Source organism: Battus philenor, unplaced genomic scaffold (genome assembly GCF_028537555.1).
Source record: "Battus philenor isolate CCGP_79_NKW_IND1 unplaced genomic scaffold, ilBatPhil1.0.hap1 SCAF_12, whole genome shotgun sequence".
Classification (NCBI taxonomy): domain Eukaryota; kingdom Metazoa; phylum Arthropoda; class Insecta; order Lepidoptera; family Papilionidae; genus Battus; species Battus philenor.
The window spans coordinates 5,342,916-5,364,607 of NW_027181674.1; the positions used below are offsets into that span (position 1 = coordinate 5,342,916).

Sequence of the window (21,692 nt, forward strand, 5' to 3'; positions counted from 1 at the left end):
ACTCTAGAAAAAGTTTACGCATATCCTCACGAGTCTATTAAGTCTTAACGCAATAGCTAATGTTTATAGATATATAGACAGAGATAGCATACTAAGGTTGTCGACGATCTCGGTGTGTGCGAACTTATCAGAAATCTTTATTTTACTTTCCATATAAATAGTGCTACAAAGTGATTGATTATCTTTATAATAACTAATTTGTCAGCAGAAGACTTTTAAACTTTCACGCCTATTTCTAATGTAAAAAAGCAATCGCCCAAAAAATGTAATATTATTTTTTATTTCTTGGAATGTGACAAGCCTGCGTATTCTGCCAGTTCAAAGTCTACAGGGATACAGAGTAAGCAATAATTCATTTTAAGATGAAGTAAACCGTCCTATGAAATTGTTTTTTCTTACTTCAATACGTTCATTATTGTTTCTGAAGCAAGAGATTTTTGGATAGGGTGTACCACACAATAACTGACAGTGAATGAGCTATGAATTTCCCTCTTTAAAGCTTATACACATATAACGAATCACTATGTGTAGTTTGTCATATATTTATTTTGCATAAACAAAGTACAATATTCAATGAAAGCGTTTGTGAGAGAATTTAAAACTCGACATAGTATAAAGATTGTCTTAAAGGGATTGCTTTTAGCGATAAAGACGCCTATTGTGCAAATATAATTATTCTTTTCTTCTATCTTATCTTTTTACCACTTTCATCAGTGTTATAATATGGCCTACTGAATTCTCCAAAATGTCTAACAGATGTGAAATTCTACGTAAACACTTCGTAAGCTTTTTTTACAAATTAATATGGATCACGTTTTTCCGTAGAGCGAACTAAAAGACTATTTCCACGACACATCCCGAGGGAAATTTCGTCATAACCTATGTCTTTGAGCGGATAGACCTAGATTTTAGAAGAACTAGTTATATGAATATACATAACAAGGTATTTAAGAAGATTTATTAATGAATAAAATGAATTCTAAAGTTGTCTATGGTATGATTCGCTAACTTTGTCGTATTGTATGTTTGTCGCACACAACTGATACGAAAGTAACGTTATGTATTGAGCTATTATAAACTTATGTACTTATCTTTAAATTGTATTGAATACAAACCCTATTGATTCACTAGAGTCTGTAATAAAATTTATTATTATTATTAGTTTAAGATTTATTACTTTAAACTGTTTATAGCTGTTTACTGACGATTATATTATTCGACTTCAACCGACAGTTCAAAAGTTAAAGGTGCAATAGTAATTTATTCATACCTCTATCCACTTGGAACAACTTACTATGATTACTTGTGTGCACCTTGACAAGAATATCAAATTCACCCAATTTGATAAAAGTTAGAATCAAACTCTATTTCCTATTCTCATTGGCATGCACGCAGTCGCTCAACGGGCTATGGAGAGGGCTATGCTTAAGATTTCTCTATGAGATCTAATAATATTTAGTCCATCGGATTGACAAGTTGAAGTGTGAGTTGGCAGAAGATCGCGTAATACGCAGAACAGATGGCTACTGATGCGTCAAGATTCTGGCATGAAGATTCAGTTCCAGACTTCCAATCACCCTGTATAAATTGATTACATTTATTGAAACGCATCAGTATAATATTTTTTGGCAATAAAACTTCTGCAGGGACAGATAGTAAACAATAATTAACTTTAATATTTATCAATCAAAATAATAAAAAGATTTTATTTCTATATTATGTTTACGATATTCATTAATTCTGAAACCAATGATTTTTATAGGACGTATCATGTATAAAAAGCATTATGGATAAAGAGCTAAAGCTTAAAAAATCAGCTGGATAATGAATTTGTAAATTAGGTTATTCAGAGCTCTTCAAAGCTTGTTTCCGGATGAAACTCATTACGGCCTTAATGTACACGTAAATAAGCAAACTGCCTCTACTGGAGTGGAATAAATACAAATCGCAAGCATCGCTTAAAGAGATTTGTTAGTTGCCAGTAAGCTAAGCTCTCTTCAGACACCCCTCATAAACCTTTTAAATTATGAGAGGGTGTCTCAAATAAATAAAAGGCAAAGTATACGATAAAACGGTTGTTAATCTATAAAAATAAATAAATTTAAAGTGGCTGTTTGTGATGTTAAAATATCATAGTTCAGTAATTTTTTAAATATAATAGTTCAGTAATTTTTTATATGTATATAAGAATACTCATATAAAAAAAATTGCATGCAATAGAAGGCTGTCGAATAATGCAGCTGGGAGAAGAGCCATCCGTAAAAACAACGCAACGCAAGCAAAACCCCTCAGCGATAAAAGTTGGAAATAAAAATGTGTGCTCGAAGATATATGTATTTTTTTATAATTACAGACAATTGTCGCTTAGTTCCAGAAACCAGAACGTTGTGTCGATGACACATTTTAAAAGGAGGAATTGAAGCGCGCCTCCACGCCTTTTGTAATAGAGGTATATTCTGCAAATCAGGTCTGTTTTTAATCTTTATTTTTTAGAGACATGCGCTCTTTTGCTCATATGATGTGTGTGAGCTCAATCAACAAAAATTCGTTATAATACTTAAATGTTTTTGACAGAACTCACATATTACTCAACAAGGTATACAATACAAGGGTTGTCTGAAAGGGATCGTTTTTGGCGATAAGAGCGGCTATTGTGTAAAGATAATTATTTTCTTTTTTGACCATACATGTTTACCGCTTTTATTGGCATGAAATATAGCATGGTCTATTCTTCTTTTATATTAAGAGGACCGTAAAGTAATGTCGCTTTCTTAACTTAAGTTCGCACGACTATATTTTTAACAAGTTTTTATTTGTCAACAATGTATTCACCTTCGTCATCAACAACCTTTTGCTATCTAGTATACATATTTTCAATGCCGTAGCGGTAAAAATAAATAGTTTTTTTTTTGTAAAATATGCGGATAGAGGCGACATTACTTTCCGGTTCCCTTTATATTTTCACGGAAACGTATAACAAATGTGAAATTCTTCGTACATTAAAGCTTCTACAAACTAATACGAATAGATATTGTTATAATTTGCATTGTTGCAATTCAAAAGGATGTAAAGTGTGAATTGAATAAAAAACAGGGCGGAGCAAAGCATATGCTTTTGTTATACAAAAACAGGAATTGGCAGGGGGTTCATGGCGCCTAGCTATTATTTTAGTAATATCGATTTTCGAGCATTGGGAGCCCGCCGAGCTCTTGCGTTGCCTGGGCAGATTCATCAGAGTAACCAGGCGCGTGCTTTCATCAGTGTACAGTATAGTGTTTGCCTTAGTCATTATCATTTCAACCATTGGATGGGACCGATGTGAAGCTATCTGTAGCCAAGGCTATCCAACGAACTTAACAAGGTGTTTGCATGAACCTTGAGAAAAATGAGAATATGTCAAAACGTCAGGTTCGTCGTTTCCAACCAAAAAGTAAAGCTTGTGCTCCATAATTTTCAACTTAAAAAGAGTCCTGAAGGTGTTCATCAGGATCATTTCACGAAAAAAAAACGTACCGGCGATACATAATTAAACAACGTGATACAAAAAATAACATAATTCTTATTTATGTTAATATCTTTAGCAATACTTATTTACGTCCTTAACATGAGTAACAAGTATTTTTTAAATTCGGAATACTTGTGTCAACATTAAACGGTAATGAAAAAAAAATCTACAATAAATTTTCACAATACAAACTTGATTACACTTTTTTTATTATAAAATTCTGCTAGGTACATAGAAATAATGCGATAACCAAACCTTTGCGAATTTGTTTACATTTTGAAGCAAATCGAAAAACGTAGTTGGCGAATGACGACAACGGTGTAAAGGAATTATTTCTGTTCATCATCTTTAAGCGTCTACTGCACTAAAAATTAAAATATATATATATATATATGACTTTAGCGCCATAACAATTTTTTTTAATATTTTTGTGCCAGTGACAATATTTAAAGAGGGACTACATATAGTTGAAAGTTACGTCCTTATAAAAAATAAATACATTATAAGTATTTAGTACTTAACACAATGATATAATGAAAATAATACAATTTTAAACGAAAATGATTTTCCTAAAACAAAATTCCAATTCCTTTTTTTAAACCGTTTTCAAAACGAACATGAAAGAAAAGAAAGGACAAATTATGTCTAACAAAACTAGGGTATAGAAATGTCGTTAAAGGGTTAGGGTTATAAATCACTCTTGGGGTCCGACGCGCCAAACCGACGTCACCCACTGCGTCAATAAAGCCGGTCAAGGACGGAATAGCGGAGGCATTCTGTTTCTAATTATATCAACGTTTCTCTTCATTATGGTCTAGCGGTAAACATAGAACCCTTTATAAAATAAACACGTATTTATTTATTAATTAACCTCTTTGTTCCACATCGGGACAGTAAGAATGGAAAAAAAAATACAGAATTGCCAAAAAATAAAATGAGGCGGAGTAATTGCGATTTTTATTAAAACATAACCCTCATACTATGTAAAACTATATAGTTAAATTATATTATATGCACATATGTCCAGTAATAAGTGGAAATATAGAAAGGATCGTCATCATCGTCAAGATTATTTCGGCTGTAAAACGTCCACAGCTGGACATAGCCCTGCCACATAGATTTCAAATAAAACCTATTGGAAGCGGCCCTCATAACAATCGTCTGTCCAGTTTATGGGTGGACGCTCTATGGTTCGCTTATCGGCTTGTTTACCCTACTCTAGAACCTTAAGGCTCCAGCGTCGATCTATTTTGCGCGCTAAGGTCTGCCCGCTAGTTACTTTTCTTGCTCACTGATGTCCTCGTCCACGATTCGACCAAAAGATGACCTGATAAAGAGCTTACATTCAGTAAAATCTAACTAATATGATAAGTCAATTATAAAAAATATGTATTCATTGGGTTTATGTATATATACGTTACAAATTATTCCACTTAATTTTACGTACAAACTTCTTGAAAGAGGCAGTCACTAATCATTTCAATAAACTACACGACGAGGAATAAGTTTCAATAACAAATCTACACTTTCGTATACATCGCACTCCATTAGACCCTTAGTATTTTTACGACACATCTTACAACCCCAAGCTAAGAATATACTCATATAATCCGGATATATAATAACAAAATATAAGAAGAAGGATATGCTCGACACGGCAAAAAATTTCCAAGGTAAAATAAAATGATCGATGCTCGTTCCATCCTGCGGTACAGCCATTAGGTGTCGTTTATAACTCCTTTATTTTTTACTTACCTAAAAGTGGAAAAAAATAAAAAACCTACGGTGCCAAAATGTTACTGCTCATATATACAAGGTGATTCTTTCTAGACATGAAAGCTTTAAAACGGTATATGTATTCCTCGTGTGTTTTGAACAAATGCCTGATCAACCCTATCATAAAGTTTAAGAAACAATAAATAACGAGATATTATAGTAAGTAAAAGCTTTTTCTAAATTCGTAATGTTAATTTCATCGTATTGTCATTGGTAATGTCTCCTATTTTAGAGTGATCAAAGTGATCAACTTTACTTCTTGTAAATACAAGATAATATAAAATCGGTGTAAAAGCTTTGAGGATTTTGATTGAGCTACATATCCACGATTTTAGTTTTTATTTCCATAATCAATCACCCTGTATATAAGGCTGGTGTTGAAAATTTATCATACAAATTATTTCGTTCATAATGGCTCTGTAAAGCGTCAACACGCTCATGTTTTAAACCCAACTGGTTTCACGTATTAAAAAGAAATATGAAGGTATTTACTATTTTATGCAATGAAATTAAAATATTTTTCTGCAATATGCGCAAGGAGAAAAATGATAGAATTAGGACGCTATTAGCAACGTTTTGTGAAATAAATTTCATTACACCGTCGGTTTAATCCGAAGGCAGTGCTGCTAAGTGGTAAAGAGGTTTCAATTAAGAGCCTAGCTCGCCATTAATTTTTCACGTCGTTATAGTCTTACGCTATTTTCTTGTTAACACTCTTAAACCTAGCATACAGGGTTGCCAATATTATTCACACACGAACATTAAACACAATGACACAATTTTGATATAATTCAATTCAAGCTGATTTATCGTTTATGCACAACCTGAACAACAAAATTGTGCAATAATTATAATTTTCGAATGGAAAAACAATACTCTGTTCTGATAAATACAATTTAAATTTATGAAACAATAAACATAGGTGTGAAAGCTTTAAAATAATTAATGCATAGCTTATTTGCTGTCAATTAATACATTGTACATCTTAGCGTATAAATGTAGTTGTAGACCAGTACAGACTACGATTTGCGATCGTAGATAGCGGGTTTGGTTCCCTGGAAAAAATATTATATAATTTGCATATTATTTATATAGGATATATATTGCTCACAAAAAGTTTTTAGAACATGTCCTCTGCCAACCCGCCTTCCAAGTGTGGCGATTATTGTATGTCACCCATAGATATCTTTGGGGAGACTTTATATCTAACAATTAATAGTTTTATATTTAATAGATAATTTTCTGATAATAACGTGTTTTTAAAATAAGGATGAAATTTAAAAATAACACATTAAAATTAATTATGTTTACTTACTAACTGTCCCTGTAGAATTTGTTCGGCTAGAAGATATCGCCTATTGAATTTCAAAAGAAAAAAAATATAAATTAGTGTAACATATTTCGGAGTTATCACTGTATACAGTAGTTTACATTGGTATTAAATGTAAAAGCTTTAAAGCTTTTTGCCAACAAATAGACTGTATACTCACTCACCTTTAGAGAGTTTCACTTTGACCTTATTTCTTAAAATCAATTCACATAGCAACCCTGTCTTTTGAACAGGTAATCCGAGGCTGCTTTTTGCCCGCTTATACTTGAGACGGGTAAGTTGATGACTTAGCTTCCTTAGTCACTACTACGCAATAATGAATATGGAGATGCTCTAAAAGCGAACATTGTGATACTTTATGGGATTATAACTGTGAATTTGTACAGAATGTCAGGACAAGTTGTTAATAACTTATATTGCAATGTCTGCAAGACAACTAACTTTTCTTTTGAAATTTAAGGTACTCATATTTTGAAATTTTGTTGCGTAATTTCACTACCGAGTATAATACTTTAATATGTTAAATCAGGTAGCATTTTAATCATCATATTTTATTCTTGGCAGACTGAATGCAGGCCGCTTGCAACCGTTCCTATTTCAAATATTATACATTGGGAGGCCTTAGTCTATACTGTCTGTTTTACAACAATACAATTATAGGTAACAAATGTAACATGTTTATTAATATATTCATGTTGTTGTGCAAGGTTAGGATTATTTACAGTAACCATTTGTATATGTTATGAGAAGATTTAATTCTCGAAAACATCGGCAAGTAAAGCTTTTGTTAGTTCCTAAACAGAAGCTCTTATTTTATTATCAAATATCTAGTTCGTAGGAACTCGTTCGAAAATACCTTCATTTTTACAATCACTATGTAAATGTTTTAAATAATTAATCGATAAAACAATTAATTAAGAAATTAAACAACTATTATAATAAAAATAAGTATTTTATTTACGGTACCTAGGCTGTTAAACGTTAGAATACGCGCACTGCTCGTAGCTCGTCTCGGCACGTACGTTTGACAGGACAGCTGGCCCCGAGCCGCCATATTGTTTAACTTATACGATTCGTTTTAAAATATATAGCAGCGATTAATTATATTTCCTTAATAACACGATCACCATGTTATTTGACAGCGGCAGGAACAGCTAGCGCTGTCCGTGTATCGCTGACGTCATGTTGAGAAGTTCGCGAACTTTAACATCACGATCTTTATAAGTTTGAACGCGTGATACCGCAGCATTGACGGTGGTTAGACATGATAGTGTAATAAAACGTTCAACAAATTAAGAAGGAAATAAACAATTAAATTAAAATAGGTTTGAACGTACACGGCATTTCTGTCTGTTTGTAAACTATTATTCAATTTGTTCCGTGGCTAATGCTTACACGCGGTCTGTGGACGCTAGCCAAGATCTGGTTCTACGTGCTTTTGTGGTTAGACGTTCCTACAACGTTATTTCCATTTAATAGTCGTGGACTGAATGCACCCTTTAAATGTACTTTCCTGATTAAAATTGTATTTTCAACCGCAGTAATCACTTGTTAGAACCACAAACAACCAATTATTGGTAAACTCTTGTTGGTTATATAAAGTCATGTGAAAAATATATCCAATTTACCCTGAAAATGTATAATACACAATGCAAAACCGAAAGCAAGAAAGCATATTACATACCTAAAACTATACTTAATCGTGTTAGTATTCTTAATATATTCTTTATTTATTATTTTTATATATTCTTTATATATTTTTATATCTCAGATCATTTTCAAATAGCTTCTATTCTTGGATTGAAAAAAATACATTTCAAATTACTTCATAGAAGATAGCGCACCTTGGTTATGACGTGTTCGCCTACAAGCTATTTCAATATTCATACATAAGTAATTTTATATTAATTTAAAAATTTAAAGTTACGCTGATTTTCTTCGGTTTATTCTTCTCATGCCTGTGGGATCTATCATCTGACCTGGAGGTAGACTGGATGTCAATAACTATTTACAGCTTCATCAGACTTGGAAGCATTGACGGTGCTAAGGATAAATCTCTTTACAGTAACTGGGAAAAAAAAAAACATTTCGGGAGCCTCGGCTCGAGATGTTAGATGTTCCAACGTATTGCGAGGTCATTAAGCATTTAAATCACTTTGATGGTCACGCCATGTAGTAAATTGATGCTTTGACTTTTGAGAGAGGAGTCGGTTTGGTCTTTTAAGAGTATCGAATAGGGCCAAACTAATTTGGCTCGATTAGTAGCTATACCCTTACCTGATTTTGATACTCTGTATCGTAGACCTCGACCGCCTTTTTGACATCTGTTATAGGTTCCCAGCTCTCCATAGTTATTGTTGACACGGCTATAGTCTGCTAGATGGCGATTTCCATCCAAGTGATTAGGCAGGGATCGATTCCATCCCATGACGTCACCCACCACTGACCCACAGACCGATGATTCTGTCTGACTTTTAGAGTCGCCATTGCACAAATCTCCACTGGATCTTGCTCTGCGCCCTTTGAGACCCTTGGACGAGTGCTGGCTAATGTTCGAGCCCATGTCGTGGCGGGACCTCACGTAGGCCCCGCCGTCATCGTAGCGCCTCTGGTATGTTTCAGTATCACTAATTCTTCCACTTTGGTCTCGATCTGTAATAATAAATTCTATTTTAGTGACAATTATTGTATACTTAAATAATTAGTATATATGATTGAATGTAGGCCCCTTGCATCCGGTCTTGGGGGATCAAATTATTTAACTCAAGCTCTTATGATTATTTTTTGTGGATCTTAATTATGCACACGTACCATCTATTAATCTGTTATATGGTGTTTAGAATAAAGGTGTAGTCCGTTAGTTTTTTTTTTCTTTGAATTGTTGATATTTCATTACTTTACTTCTAATTAATTTAACCCTCTCTATCTTAGCTTTATATCGATATTATCATATTTCATTTCAAATTATTCTCAACTTTACGCTTAGTGACGTATACTCAAATCTAAGTTTGTGAATAAAAAAAAAACAACGAATTAAACCTGTATAGTATTTGCATAAGCGATCGTCATAATTTCTCAATTGTGCTTTAAAAAGCTCATGATTGAAATAAAAACAGGGTCTTTCGAGTAGTTTTATACAGCAGAGTGCTGCATAACACGAGTAATTTGCTTTTGAAAAGGCTACCAATGAACGTGACCTATGAACTGGCCAGTCTGCTCTCGCTTGCGATTGCGAATTGATCTAAATAGGTCGTCGCACTATGTTAACAAAAGACGGTTTGTGCTGCGTTTGTTACGTGTAAACCCGCAACTTCAATAGTCAACAACTGAGTGTTGTGATAAGAATTGAATTCTGCAAAATAGGCAGTAACATCATCACTTTACTATTGTGCTATCGAAACCCCAGGAACATATGGGAGTTTAGTAAAAATAAATATAATTACTGAAATGATTCTAAAACAAGTACGTAATGAAAAAAAATTCTAAAATGTCTGTGCTGCTTCTATGTCTAAAAAATCAAAAATGAAAACTATGGTCAAAGACCAAAATAAAAACTCCATTATTAATATAAGAGATCCTTAATACAAGAGACCCTGAAGCTGCTGCAGGTTCAGGTGGCGAAGTACATTTGGACTACAAGTAAAATATATATGATGATTGAAAACCCTTACAGGGGGTGAATGTATTTTCATTCGTCAACAAAAATATTTGAAACTTCTTCACCTATTTCCAATAACCTTGTATAAAGTCATCATTCTAAAATATGATTCATTCATTTTTTTTCTCTTGGAATGCTACAGGTCATAACTCCCGGCAGTGCAGTCTGCAGGTATTGACAATAAACAATAATTAATTAAAACATAGAGTAATCCGAATTTTTAAAATGATTTTTCTTACTTAATTATCAGTTTGTTATGTATCACTTTTGAAAGCATTGACTTTTGGATATTGTAACAACATTAATTCACAACAAGTAAAAAAAAACTATGTTTTAATCCGCTTTTACAACTCTTTTCAATCACCCTGCATATTAATTACGTTTCAATAAAAGTCTATTTAATTAAATAAATAAAGACATTCTCATGTATGACCTTCGTATAAAAAAAACTATAATAAAGTAATTACTTAATTGCACACATTTTCAAAATCAAGCTATGTAAACGCATCTTTATACGACTAATCTGAAGAAGATTAGTCAATCATCGTTTCCATTTTCTTGATTACAAAATTATGTGCTTTAATTATATTTCTTCTTATGTACTTTTGGTGGCAAATATAAATAGCGTGGTGGTACTTATAAAGCCATCTTTAGCACAATAGACCTACTATCAGTAATTACAAGGCAGTGGTGTTTAGAAAAATATGAGATATAAAAAAGATATATGCGTGAACATCTAACGTCGTTACTGACGCTATACGCGGATTTATAAAAATTCACGGGTCGTGAATACGAAAGCCCACATTCTTATTGAAAAGCAGTATTTAAAATGTATACTTTTTTTCTACCCTCAGTTCAACTTGCTACTTTTAATGTAGTGATATTTTTAGTTCAAGTTACAAGTAGGTCAACAATATGTAAAACTGTGTTATAACTCTGTTTAGAAATATATGTAAAACCTATTTTTTTTACAAGAAAACAAAGAGATAATTCTCCTCCAATTGGAGCTCTGCCGTAGCCCTAATGATAAATTAGATCGGCTTTTAATTTAGCACGTCGGATACAAGAACGACGTTTTTGGCTAGGTTCGGTTTTATAAATCGTAATCTTTGTCTATCGTAATTACTAAGCTGTTGGAGTACTGTATAAAGACAACCGCCTACAAAACTGACACTAGACGAACTTTTCCGTAAGCGATATTCGTCTGCCTGATGTCCTGAATCAAATGGCGAATAATAATTTTGCGCGTCCGGATTTTCTGTCATGAACAAATACTGTTTCACTGGGTTTGTCTTGGAAAAACGCTGATACTAACCTTAAAATGAGTTAGAGCAGGGGTAATGACCTTTTGATTCGGAAAATTATTAAATTACAATTCACAAAATACAAAAAATTTAGATCCTTTAAGTAACTTTTTTTTATTCATAAAGAAAATAACTGTTTAAACACATTACCAAAATTTGTATATGGAACTAAAGAACAGCCGGTTGCTAGCCCCTGATATAGAGGGCTCCTTGGAGAACCTCGAATGTTATTTTACTTAAGTGGCTCCACATCATTTTCATCTTTAACATTATTCGTTTCGTTAAATACAAAAAAAAATCATTTATTTATTATTATATGCTAAAAAATCAAGTGAAGCTTACTTTAGAATTCATAGAATTTAATTACATGGTTACTGACATAACTACTTTTTTATAAAAAGCGTTTAAACTGCGAAAATCGCGGCAATTATTTCTGTTGCCAAAATATTACGTTCTGATTTTAAAAGTTTTAAAGTTGGCTAGCGAAATTACTGGGCTAATAGGGTATATCCAAACTACGTTAATCTTGGCATCTTAAGGATATGATGAACTACATCACAGTATGCGTGCAAGTGGTAGACAACTCCTGAGCTATATATGCAGGATAAACGTCAAAAGATCTGTTCTTAAATATCTCGTGTGCGTCTTGTAAGTCGCGCCCTCCGTGGTTTTACCTTTTTGATATACCTCGGGCGGTTACCAGCACTTACGCACATATAATACGTAATCTTATGCTTAAAAGAACAGGGCAAAATTATTTATTATTCTAATTTGCAAAAATGATACCCCACAAATTTGTCGTTTATTTAAAAATCCTTGATAGCATATTGTTATTGTAAAAAGTAAACATCCGCCCTGCACAGCATTGCACAAATTTAAATATGTTTACCTATAGTAGACGTATATATCCATAGCCACAATTATGCTAGTCGTTAACTAAATGATATGAATAAAAAAATATTATTAAAATGGCTCCCTAAAAATAATTATACAAGCTATAAATAACCGATACTAAATTAATCATAAACAAGACAGTCTACGATAATTGAATAATATATATTTAAAACAGAGCTATTACATATACATAAAAATATATGTCGTCGTTCATTCTTTTTTGTTAATGTCGATTCCTATTCGTCGTCTCCTATTCGAATATTTAACACTATCATATATGTATATTAATGAAAATATATTGTATGTGCTATACGTGAATGAAAATGTATGATTATAAACACTATCAATTTAAAAAAAAAACTGTGATGTACACAATATAAATACCAGAACCGTAAACAAATTATTTGCATAAAAGAGTGGATAGGCCCTCCACTAGTTGGACCGACGTCATAGTTAAGGTTGCGAAGTGTCGCTTAATGCGGATAGCCCAGGATATGTCATCGTGGCTTTTGGGGGAGACCTATGGATTGCAGTAGGCTTCTAGTGGTTTAAAAGAAAGAGAAAAGGACGACGAATACTCACCATCGTCTATGGGCAGTGTTTGTGTTTTACAATAGAATCTTAGATGTACAGACAACTTCTATTACCAGATTTAAAATAATATATTAAAGTATGTTTTTGTGCAAACGGTTATTACACTGTAAATATTTCATAGAAGATAGCACATTGGGAATGATGTATTCGACAGGCTATTTCAATGTTTATTCCACTATGTAATTTAGATTTATTTAAAAAAAAATATATATTGTCCTGCTGTTTCTTTCGCCTGTTCCTCATAAGTCTGATGGTTTTCTTCTGAGCAGGTAATAGACTAAAAGTCAACAAGAGATGTAATACATCGTACGTTTAATAGAATATTTTTAAATTATAATTTTAAGTATGTTTGTTTTCCCAAATAGCGTCGTTAATTTCCGATCATTTACAACCCCGCTACACCAACCAAGACCTAATTGATTTTTCGTTGATCTAGCTCGGATTCATTAGTGACGGAAACCGCAACGTGTACCGTACATTGGATCTCACTTACGGCATACATCAAACGACCGCTCGGTAAACAGGGTGATTAAAGCCAACCGATGCAAAACTCGTTTGTAATTCTATTTTTAAATCGTTAAAACAATTTTAATGTAAAAGTCCATGTAATATAATTATCTCCATTTAGACTTACAATTCAAATAACGTAACAGATATTACAATAAATAATTACGTAAAACTATTGATAACATATTCATCGGGATTTTATGTATGTTTCAAGATTTACTGGATTTTCTATCCTGATATATTAGGTATATTTTTACTTTTTTATTATCATTTTAGTCGTAAGATGTCCACAGGTGGACATGCCATCCCCATAGATTTCCAATAGGACCGCTGGGGAGTCGTCTGCATCCAGCTTCTTCCGACTAATTCAACAAGGTCGTCTGTCCACATTGAGGATGGATGTCCTTGCGCTGCGCTTGCCCGCTTGTTGTCGCTACTCGAAAACTAAAGCCCCAGCGGCCGATCTGTTATGCGCGCTATCTCACCTGCCTACCGCTACCTCAACTTGCCAATTCGATGGCATATTTGGTAGAGGTCTTACGCTTGATTTTCAAAAGTTTCAATAAATAAAAGTACAATTTTTTGTTAAAAATTCATCTTAAATTCCAAGTTATTATAAAGCGGAATGATAAAATTTCCGGCGTTTGAATAAATAACGACAGTTTAGTTTAAAAATAAAACAATAACCATTCTATTTATTTTTAAGAGAATAAAAAAACTCTTTTATTGGCAAAGGCATTGTGCTATAGACAATGCCGCCGCAGTATGCGATGCATTGTTAATGCGTTATACAATGGAACTTCCTTCCCGTATCCGACCTTTTTCTTATATTGGTAAATAGCGATGACGGTTTTTTTTTAATGATAATTATGGTGGTTTAATTCGTATCTCTATATTTGTAACAAAATGGTGATAAGTAAATTTTAATTTCCAGTAACTATTACTTATTTTTTTCTGTTTTTCTTAATTTAAAATAAATTCGCAATCTTAATAATATTTTAAAACATAAACAGGTTGCGTACATTTCCAAATTTTATAAGGTTTATAGTTTTTTTAGATTACGTTATAGTTTATTTTATTTTTGGAGTGTAGTTATAACCATTTGGACTCTTATTTGTATATATTGTATCACGCTGTATAATCGAGTCGTTAGACGCTGCGTAGGTAGACCCCTCCCACTAAGTGGAACGGCGACATAGTCAAGGTTAGGGGAAATCGCCGGATGCGAGTAGTGCAAGATCGGTCACCATAGCGATATTTTCGGAAAACCCTATGCCTTACAGTGGGCGTCAATTGGCTGACACAATTATGATAATTAAGTTAATAAAACAAATAAATCAGTTATATAAGTAATTAAATTTAAAATTGATAGCAACTTATTACTTTTCCTAGAAATGTAAACTTGAGTATACTTGCAAAACAAGATTAAATTACCTCAAAATTTACGAACATAGTTATAATTAAACTTGTGAATAAAGTTTTTTATTATATTGCAATTTTTAACGTATACAGAATTTAAAATATTGTGGATATTAACGTTTGAATAATTAAACATTATGTCTTCGTACAATTATATAACGTGTTTTTTTACCCACTTCAATATTATTAATTTATTAAATAATATTATAATTTAGATAACAATGATTTTTAACTGTTCGGCTTTTCTTAAGTTACGACTATGGCTGACTTGCGCTGATTGTTTGAGTTGTTATAAACTACATGTATGTAAATCTTTAAATATAAATACCAATATTCCATATTTAACGATTACAGATATATTCACGGAATAATTAAGAAAATTCATGTCTAGCCTGTCCATAAATGTGACCATAATAAATTTACGTAACCAAAAATATAAAAAAAAAACATAGTTTTAAAATTAGTTTATAGGATTTAATAGAGTTTCCATAAGTAATTGGAATAAAAAAAAACTCGGTTTCAAGTTTCGCGGTACGAAAAAAATGTGTATAAATTTCAGACAGTTTTCTAGAAACGTCTTGTCAGCGAAACTGCTATTTCGTTCTTATTTTAGCTAAATCATTTAAGTCTCTTCCGTGCGGTATGCACACTCCTTTCTTTGATTGATATATTCTCTGCTTTATGGAAAATTGAACTCCTTATTTAGAAAACAACTTACACAAAAACATTAAGATATATTCCATATTGAAATTCATATTTAAGCAAGGCACGTACAACTATTGTCACCGATAGTTCTGGAAATCGTATACAGTACAATACATGTTCATTAGTGTTGCAAACCGCAAGACGTACTAGACAGTGTGCTCCACTGAAGTGTCGGGTACAATGCAGAGTAATTACCTCGGATGTTGGCACTTTGACATGTGGTGGCGGCTTAAGAGAATTTCTTATTAGTTCGTGCCTATTGATCTCCATTTCTATTTACAATTGACTTTAGCTGCGTGGAATCAAACCATCGTAAATGTGTTTGTATGTTTTTTTTTTACAAAGTTGATAGCATTTAATTCATACGTAATATACAATATACAACGCATAGTCTGATCTAATTTTAACACAAATGATGCCCTTTATTTACGAAATTTTATATGTTTATTTGTTAAGGTTTGGTCTTATTCTAGACTACTTTTTGATGTATAACTTATTTGTAAGCAAAAAGCTTTAAATTTTAATAAAGTATTCAGTCTGAAATAATTCATATTAATTTTTTTCTCTATTGAAACAGATACGGTATCAAATAGTAATCAATAATTATTTTAATAATTATTAATCCGAATTGCACTTTAATAATCTTTTTGGTACTACATTGTGATTATGTAATTTATTATTTCAGAAGCCATTGATTTTTGGATAGGATGTACTATACTATTAGTTATATTAAAGTATTAGTATATAATCGACAGCAAAAGAACTTTACATTCAACCATTTTAAAGCTTTTACATCTATAACCAATCTTCCTGTATTATCCGTCAATATTTATGTACCGAATTATCTATTTTAATATAAAAGATAAACATTTGTGACCTATAACAAATCACCCCGTATATATTTTATTTAAAATTATTTTATAAATAAACATAAAAGCTCATAAAAGCTATAATGTGTATTACTAAAAAAAAGATTGGGTCTTTTTCAAAGTTTATATGTGCCATTATATTGTAGTATTATATCAATTTAGGACTTTGAGCTATTTCAAAGTGCTTATAAAGTGAACCGACTATAAGTTTCCGATACTCAACCGCAGAAGTGCTTAAACTGTGGAGTACAGACCACGCGCGGAATACGAGAGATCGTCACAGAAGCAAGAGCCCGATATTAAAACTTGTAGCGATTGGAAACTACGCTACACTTCTGTGTTGCGCTTTTATTAAAAATTTCGAACTGGTTATATATTTTCGTTTTATTGGAGTAACATCGTCAATAATATTTAACCAATGTAATGATGACAACGTAATCAATTTAGCAATGGTAGCCCAACGACTTAAGACTTGGGATCGTAGTTCGCGGGTTTGGTTCCCGGGATGCGATCTTGTATATTGGGGGACCGGAAAATAATGACGTTTCTGTCGACATATTTTACCGCTACGGCATTGAAAATGTGTATACTAAATGGCAAAAGGTTGATAGCGAAGGTGAATATACTGTTGATTCGAATAAAAACTTGTTAAAAATATAGTCGTGTGAATTCAACTTAAGGAAGCGACATAACTTCCCGGCCCCCCTAATAATTCATTAATTATATCAAATACCTCACTGCAATCACCATCTCGTTTAATTGTCAAATCGTTTTAATTTATGCTTATTTTAACATTTGAAAAGAAGAGGAAAAATGTGATTAATAACAATTAAGTTTCATACTTTACAGACCTTGTTTGTAGAGCATTTTCAGTTGTTTGAAAATTTATGAATAAGGCTTATGTGTAATAATGGAACTCTTACGGTTGAAATGATGATGATAGTTTATATACAATATTTATGATACAATGTGAACGGTGACACCGCAAAATAAACTTCACGTCATTTGACATTGAAACAAAATCAAGTTTATATTGTTTATTTAATACCAACTGTTATGGTCGCGAGGACTTTTAAAGACAATCGTGAAAACATTAAAGTACGTCAGCTAGTGTAAATTTCCAAGGCTAGAGCGCTTGAACACTAGAGTGCTGTTGTGCAATACGACCGAACGAAGCGAGACCTAAAACGGGACCAATTTTAAAATAATTTTATACTACTCTTTTAAAGATATTATAGTAACCATTAAAACCTTTTTATTATTAACCTATTATTGTCACTTCAGCCATAGGACGTCCACTACTGGACAGTAAAGTTTAAAATCAAAACCTTGTGTACATTGCTTAAAATGGCGAACGAAAATATTGCAAGGAAATCACTTATATTAAAAAAAGAAATTTTAAAAATATGCGGGAGTATTATTCGCTTGTCCAAAAATGCTCGTCCAAGACAGGTTGGTAGCGGCCAGCATTCAGCGTCTTTTGACTCTGTGTCTCCTGTGGGTGAACGCACTACGCTGTTCTTCCCCGTCTGTGGTTTATATTCCGGAAACTTAAGGTCACGGCGGCTATTTGTTCTGCGCGCTATGTGTCCTGTTCACTGGCCAGTCCGCTGGCCAGTCCGCTGGGTTGTGACAGCTTTTATTTCTTCGCTTAATGATTTAAAATATTTTAATTAAATCGGAGTATTTTTGCAAATGACTGAAAAAATGTGATGTCACAAAAGAAGAAAGAGGAGAGCAAATAAAATTGCTTAGAATTATGGTGTCGGAAAGAGACACTTCACACACACTTCCGACAACCTAGCAGATATAAATTAATCATTACGTCAAACATCACTTCGAATATAGGTTTCTTTTTATTTATTAGCTTGCCGATTCCGTATTCGCGAGTTTTGAGCCAGTTGAAGCTATAAAAGACTAACACCGCTAAACACCATTCTAATAAAGCCGAGAAGAGATACAGTTTAATGTTAGTCGTTATGAGGCGCAATGCAAAGGAGTGATTTGTGTTAACCTATAGTTAGATTCTTACGTATTGATATTATAATATATTCCAATAACCAATTAGCTTTTTGCTTAAGTAACGAAGCAATTGTGACAGTGATAAACGACTCTGGTAATTCAAAATGTATGCCATTTACGTGAATACGCCCCATATTCTAAAAATAAACAAATAAGTAGAGTGTTCTTACTCCGGCGAAACGAGTCTCCGTCATATTTTTTTCAGAACGGTAATGGAGGGGTTTATTGCGTAATACACAGAAGTTCATCAACAGTATTTTCTGTTTACTCATCTCACGTGGTAATAAAAAGGAACTGTTATGATGTAAAAACATCGAAATCTCAGCCTCTTTATGTCGCTTTTTATGTTAAAACCGTACGAAGACTGACACGTCGTATTTTGCTATAATTAAATACGTACCCGATGTTATATACGGAATGAAAGTAGTGTAATTTCAAAGAGATCACAGATTTTTGATTACGTAATGGATGATTAAAAAGCGACCCGTATCTCGGGACGCCATTACGTAATGTGGAGAAATTCATCAACATTGAATTTTTGTTTACCCGTCTCCCGAGATTCGGCGTGATTGCTCAAACAAAAGCAATAAAAGAGATGGTTATGACACAGTAAATTGAAACGGGAGCGAAGCGCGCACCACAAACAAATGATTTGCGCAAATCAGACTTAATTGTTTTTGCGGGATTTCTGTTGACCTTTAAGAAATGATAAAGTTCCACTAACGAGTTTTAAGATAAGTATAATTTGAAGTTGTGCTATATAACGATTTAAAAATCCAAATTTTGCGTATGTAATATGATAAAAACGACGAAGGAAAATATCATAAGAAAACCGTCGTGTCTAAAACAGATTTCTAAAAGATATGCGACATGTAAAAGTTTAGTATTTCTCGCTTTTGCAAATATACTCGTATCTGTTACAGATGTAACTGTGCATGGCTGTTATAATATTTTAGATATAAATTCACTATTTTCATTAAAAATAAAGTAATTAACATCATCCCGAATGTAAGTGGCGTGCGTCCAGCGTCCAACATCGTCTGTTCATCTTGTGGGTAAACGTCCTATGCAGCGCTTGCCTGTCTACACTCCAGAATCTTAAGGCCCTAACGGCCCTCTGTTCTGCACACTATGTGGCCTACCGACTGTCACTTAAACTTGCCAATAATCATCATTATCATCTGATGATGATTCGCTATGGCATTGGTCCCTCCTAGTGGTAAGCCTACCCACGCGCCTCCCGACTCTAATTTATCAATAATACCATACCTTAAAGCGCTCTAAGTCATTGGAGATATTTATGAACAATAAACAGAAACTTCTCTCGGATGAGCCGTTGTTCAGAAGGAACTAAATATTTATAAGATTACCACGAATTACATATATATATTTACTAAAAGATTTATTTCATAGCTAAAAGATATATTTCGAGGAAGTAGATTAAATAATTTTACGAAACAGCAAAAATTCAAAGTGAGATTAATTCACCGCCGACCCTTGAGAGGTTCTACGGAATAAATTTCAATCAAAACGGCGAACCCTTTAACTGCACTGCGCAAAGGATTAAAAGCATTCCCAGAAATCCATTTCTCTACTCTCGATCTACGTCACTTTCGTTTAATGGGAATCGTAAAGTAAATTCAATCGTAAGGTACGACTATAGACGTATTTTATAAGGCACTAAAACCCTTTTAGAGGAGCAACTAATGCAGGATCAATGTTATCGCGGTCGGCCTGTACAAACGTAGCGGTGAATAGATCGATTCGAGCGGGCAAGACAAGGCCTCCAGAAATACCATCGCGCCATTGAGGTGAATGGAAAGATCGAGAACATAATGGCTTTAATTAAAATTATCACATCTTAACACACAATTATATTAAACTTTATACAGTACATACCGTAGTAAGGTTGTATATTAGTACTAATACAGAGACACCTTCCCATGTCGTAAGTCTCTGTGGCTAAACCGTCTGCAGATATTGCTACGGTATTTATTTATCACAGGATGTTTATGTTCTAGGTAGAGCGCCGCACCTATTGGAATTACTGAGTTATCGAGACGTAACATATCATGTTTCAAGCGCAGATGGTATGGGACGGGGTATTGTGTTACGAAATTTTCTCGCAACAACGAATCAGTATTAGCCGAAGCTAATCTCGGCTCTTAAATTTGTTTCTTTTTGTTTTTCTTACGCTAGTCTAATGTTAAGCTTGTGCACAAATTCAGGTACATATTCAGTATCACAGATCAAACAGATACCAGGAAATTGAATACAATAATATTAATTGTTAATAAGGTTGATAATAATAGTTCTCCATATAAAATGGCTGTTTGCGCTTCACTTTCATTGTTTTGTCTATTTCATCTTTTATGATTACTTTTTCTATTAAATACAAAAGGTATTATGCCATAATTTAAGCAATGGCAGCTCAGAGGTATAAAACTGAGAGTTGTGATCGTAGATCGCGGGTTCGATTCCCGAAATACAATCTTATATAATTCATATTTTGTTAATTAATTAAAGGTTTGTTACTGCTTATAAACAAGTTTCCAGAGGATAGGCAGTGGTAACCTCTGCGTACTATAATACCACACTGCGATCGATATCCCGCTTGCTAGTCTATAGTCTAAGACAATTATGCCATAGTCTTGAATATATATGTATTTGGCTGCATATATCTAAATATAATTACGACATATATGTTCGTAATCTAGATAAATAAATATCAAGTAATTTGTACTATTCGCTAAGACTACATAGGTTCAATATCTCAATACACATAACACGATTTTTATAACCGAACAAAACAATTACCGGATACTACACGCTTTTAATAAACCGCAATTTTTAATTGCCTATCGAAATATCTATGAATCGAGTTTCACAACTAAAAGCTTCGCACGTCGCTCTTAATCTAGAATATCCGTAGCGACCTCCACAGAGGTCAGCGGCGCAGGCAAGTTTCACTCAAAGAGCTTCTCCTTCGTAAGTTTTTACTTTCGCTCTTTTATGTATACTTCAAGGGTAAGGAAGAATACAAAAAAGAATATTTGAACAGAACGAATGACTACGTTTATCGCAGTGCTATTGATTTTGAATTACTTAA

The 21,692-nt window shown here is 33.1% G+C and overlaps 1 protein-coding gene across 1 annotated transcript in view; it reads right to left on the reverse strand.

Annotated features, from left to right (window-relative positions):
• Positions 1–21,692, reverse strand: part of LOC137932649 (multiple PDZ domain protein-like) — a 153,129-nt gene that overhangs the window by 104,562 nt on the left and 26,875 nt on the right. Inside the window, exon 2 of the mRNA XM_068776274.1 lies at positions 8,889–9,263. Within this exon, the coding sequence (XP_068632375.1) occupies positions 8,889–9,174 (286 nt within the window). The 5' untranslated portion in view covers positions 9,175–9,263. The remainder of the gene's footprint in view (positions 1–8,888; positions 9,264–21,692) is intronic.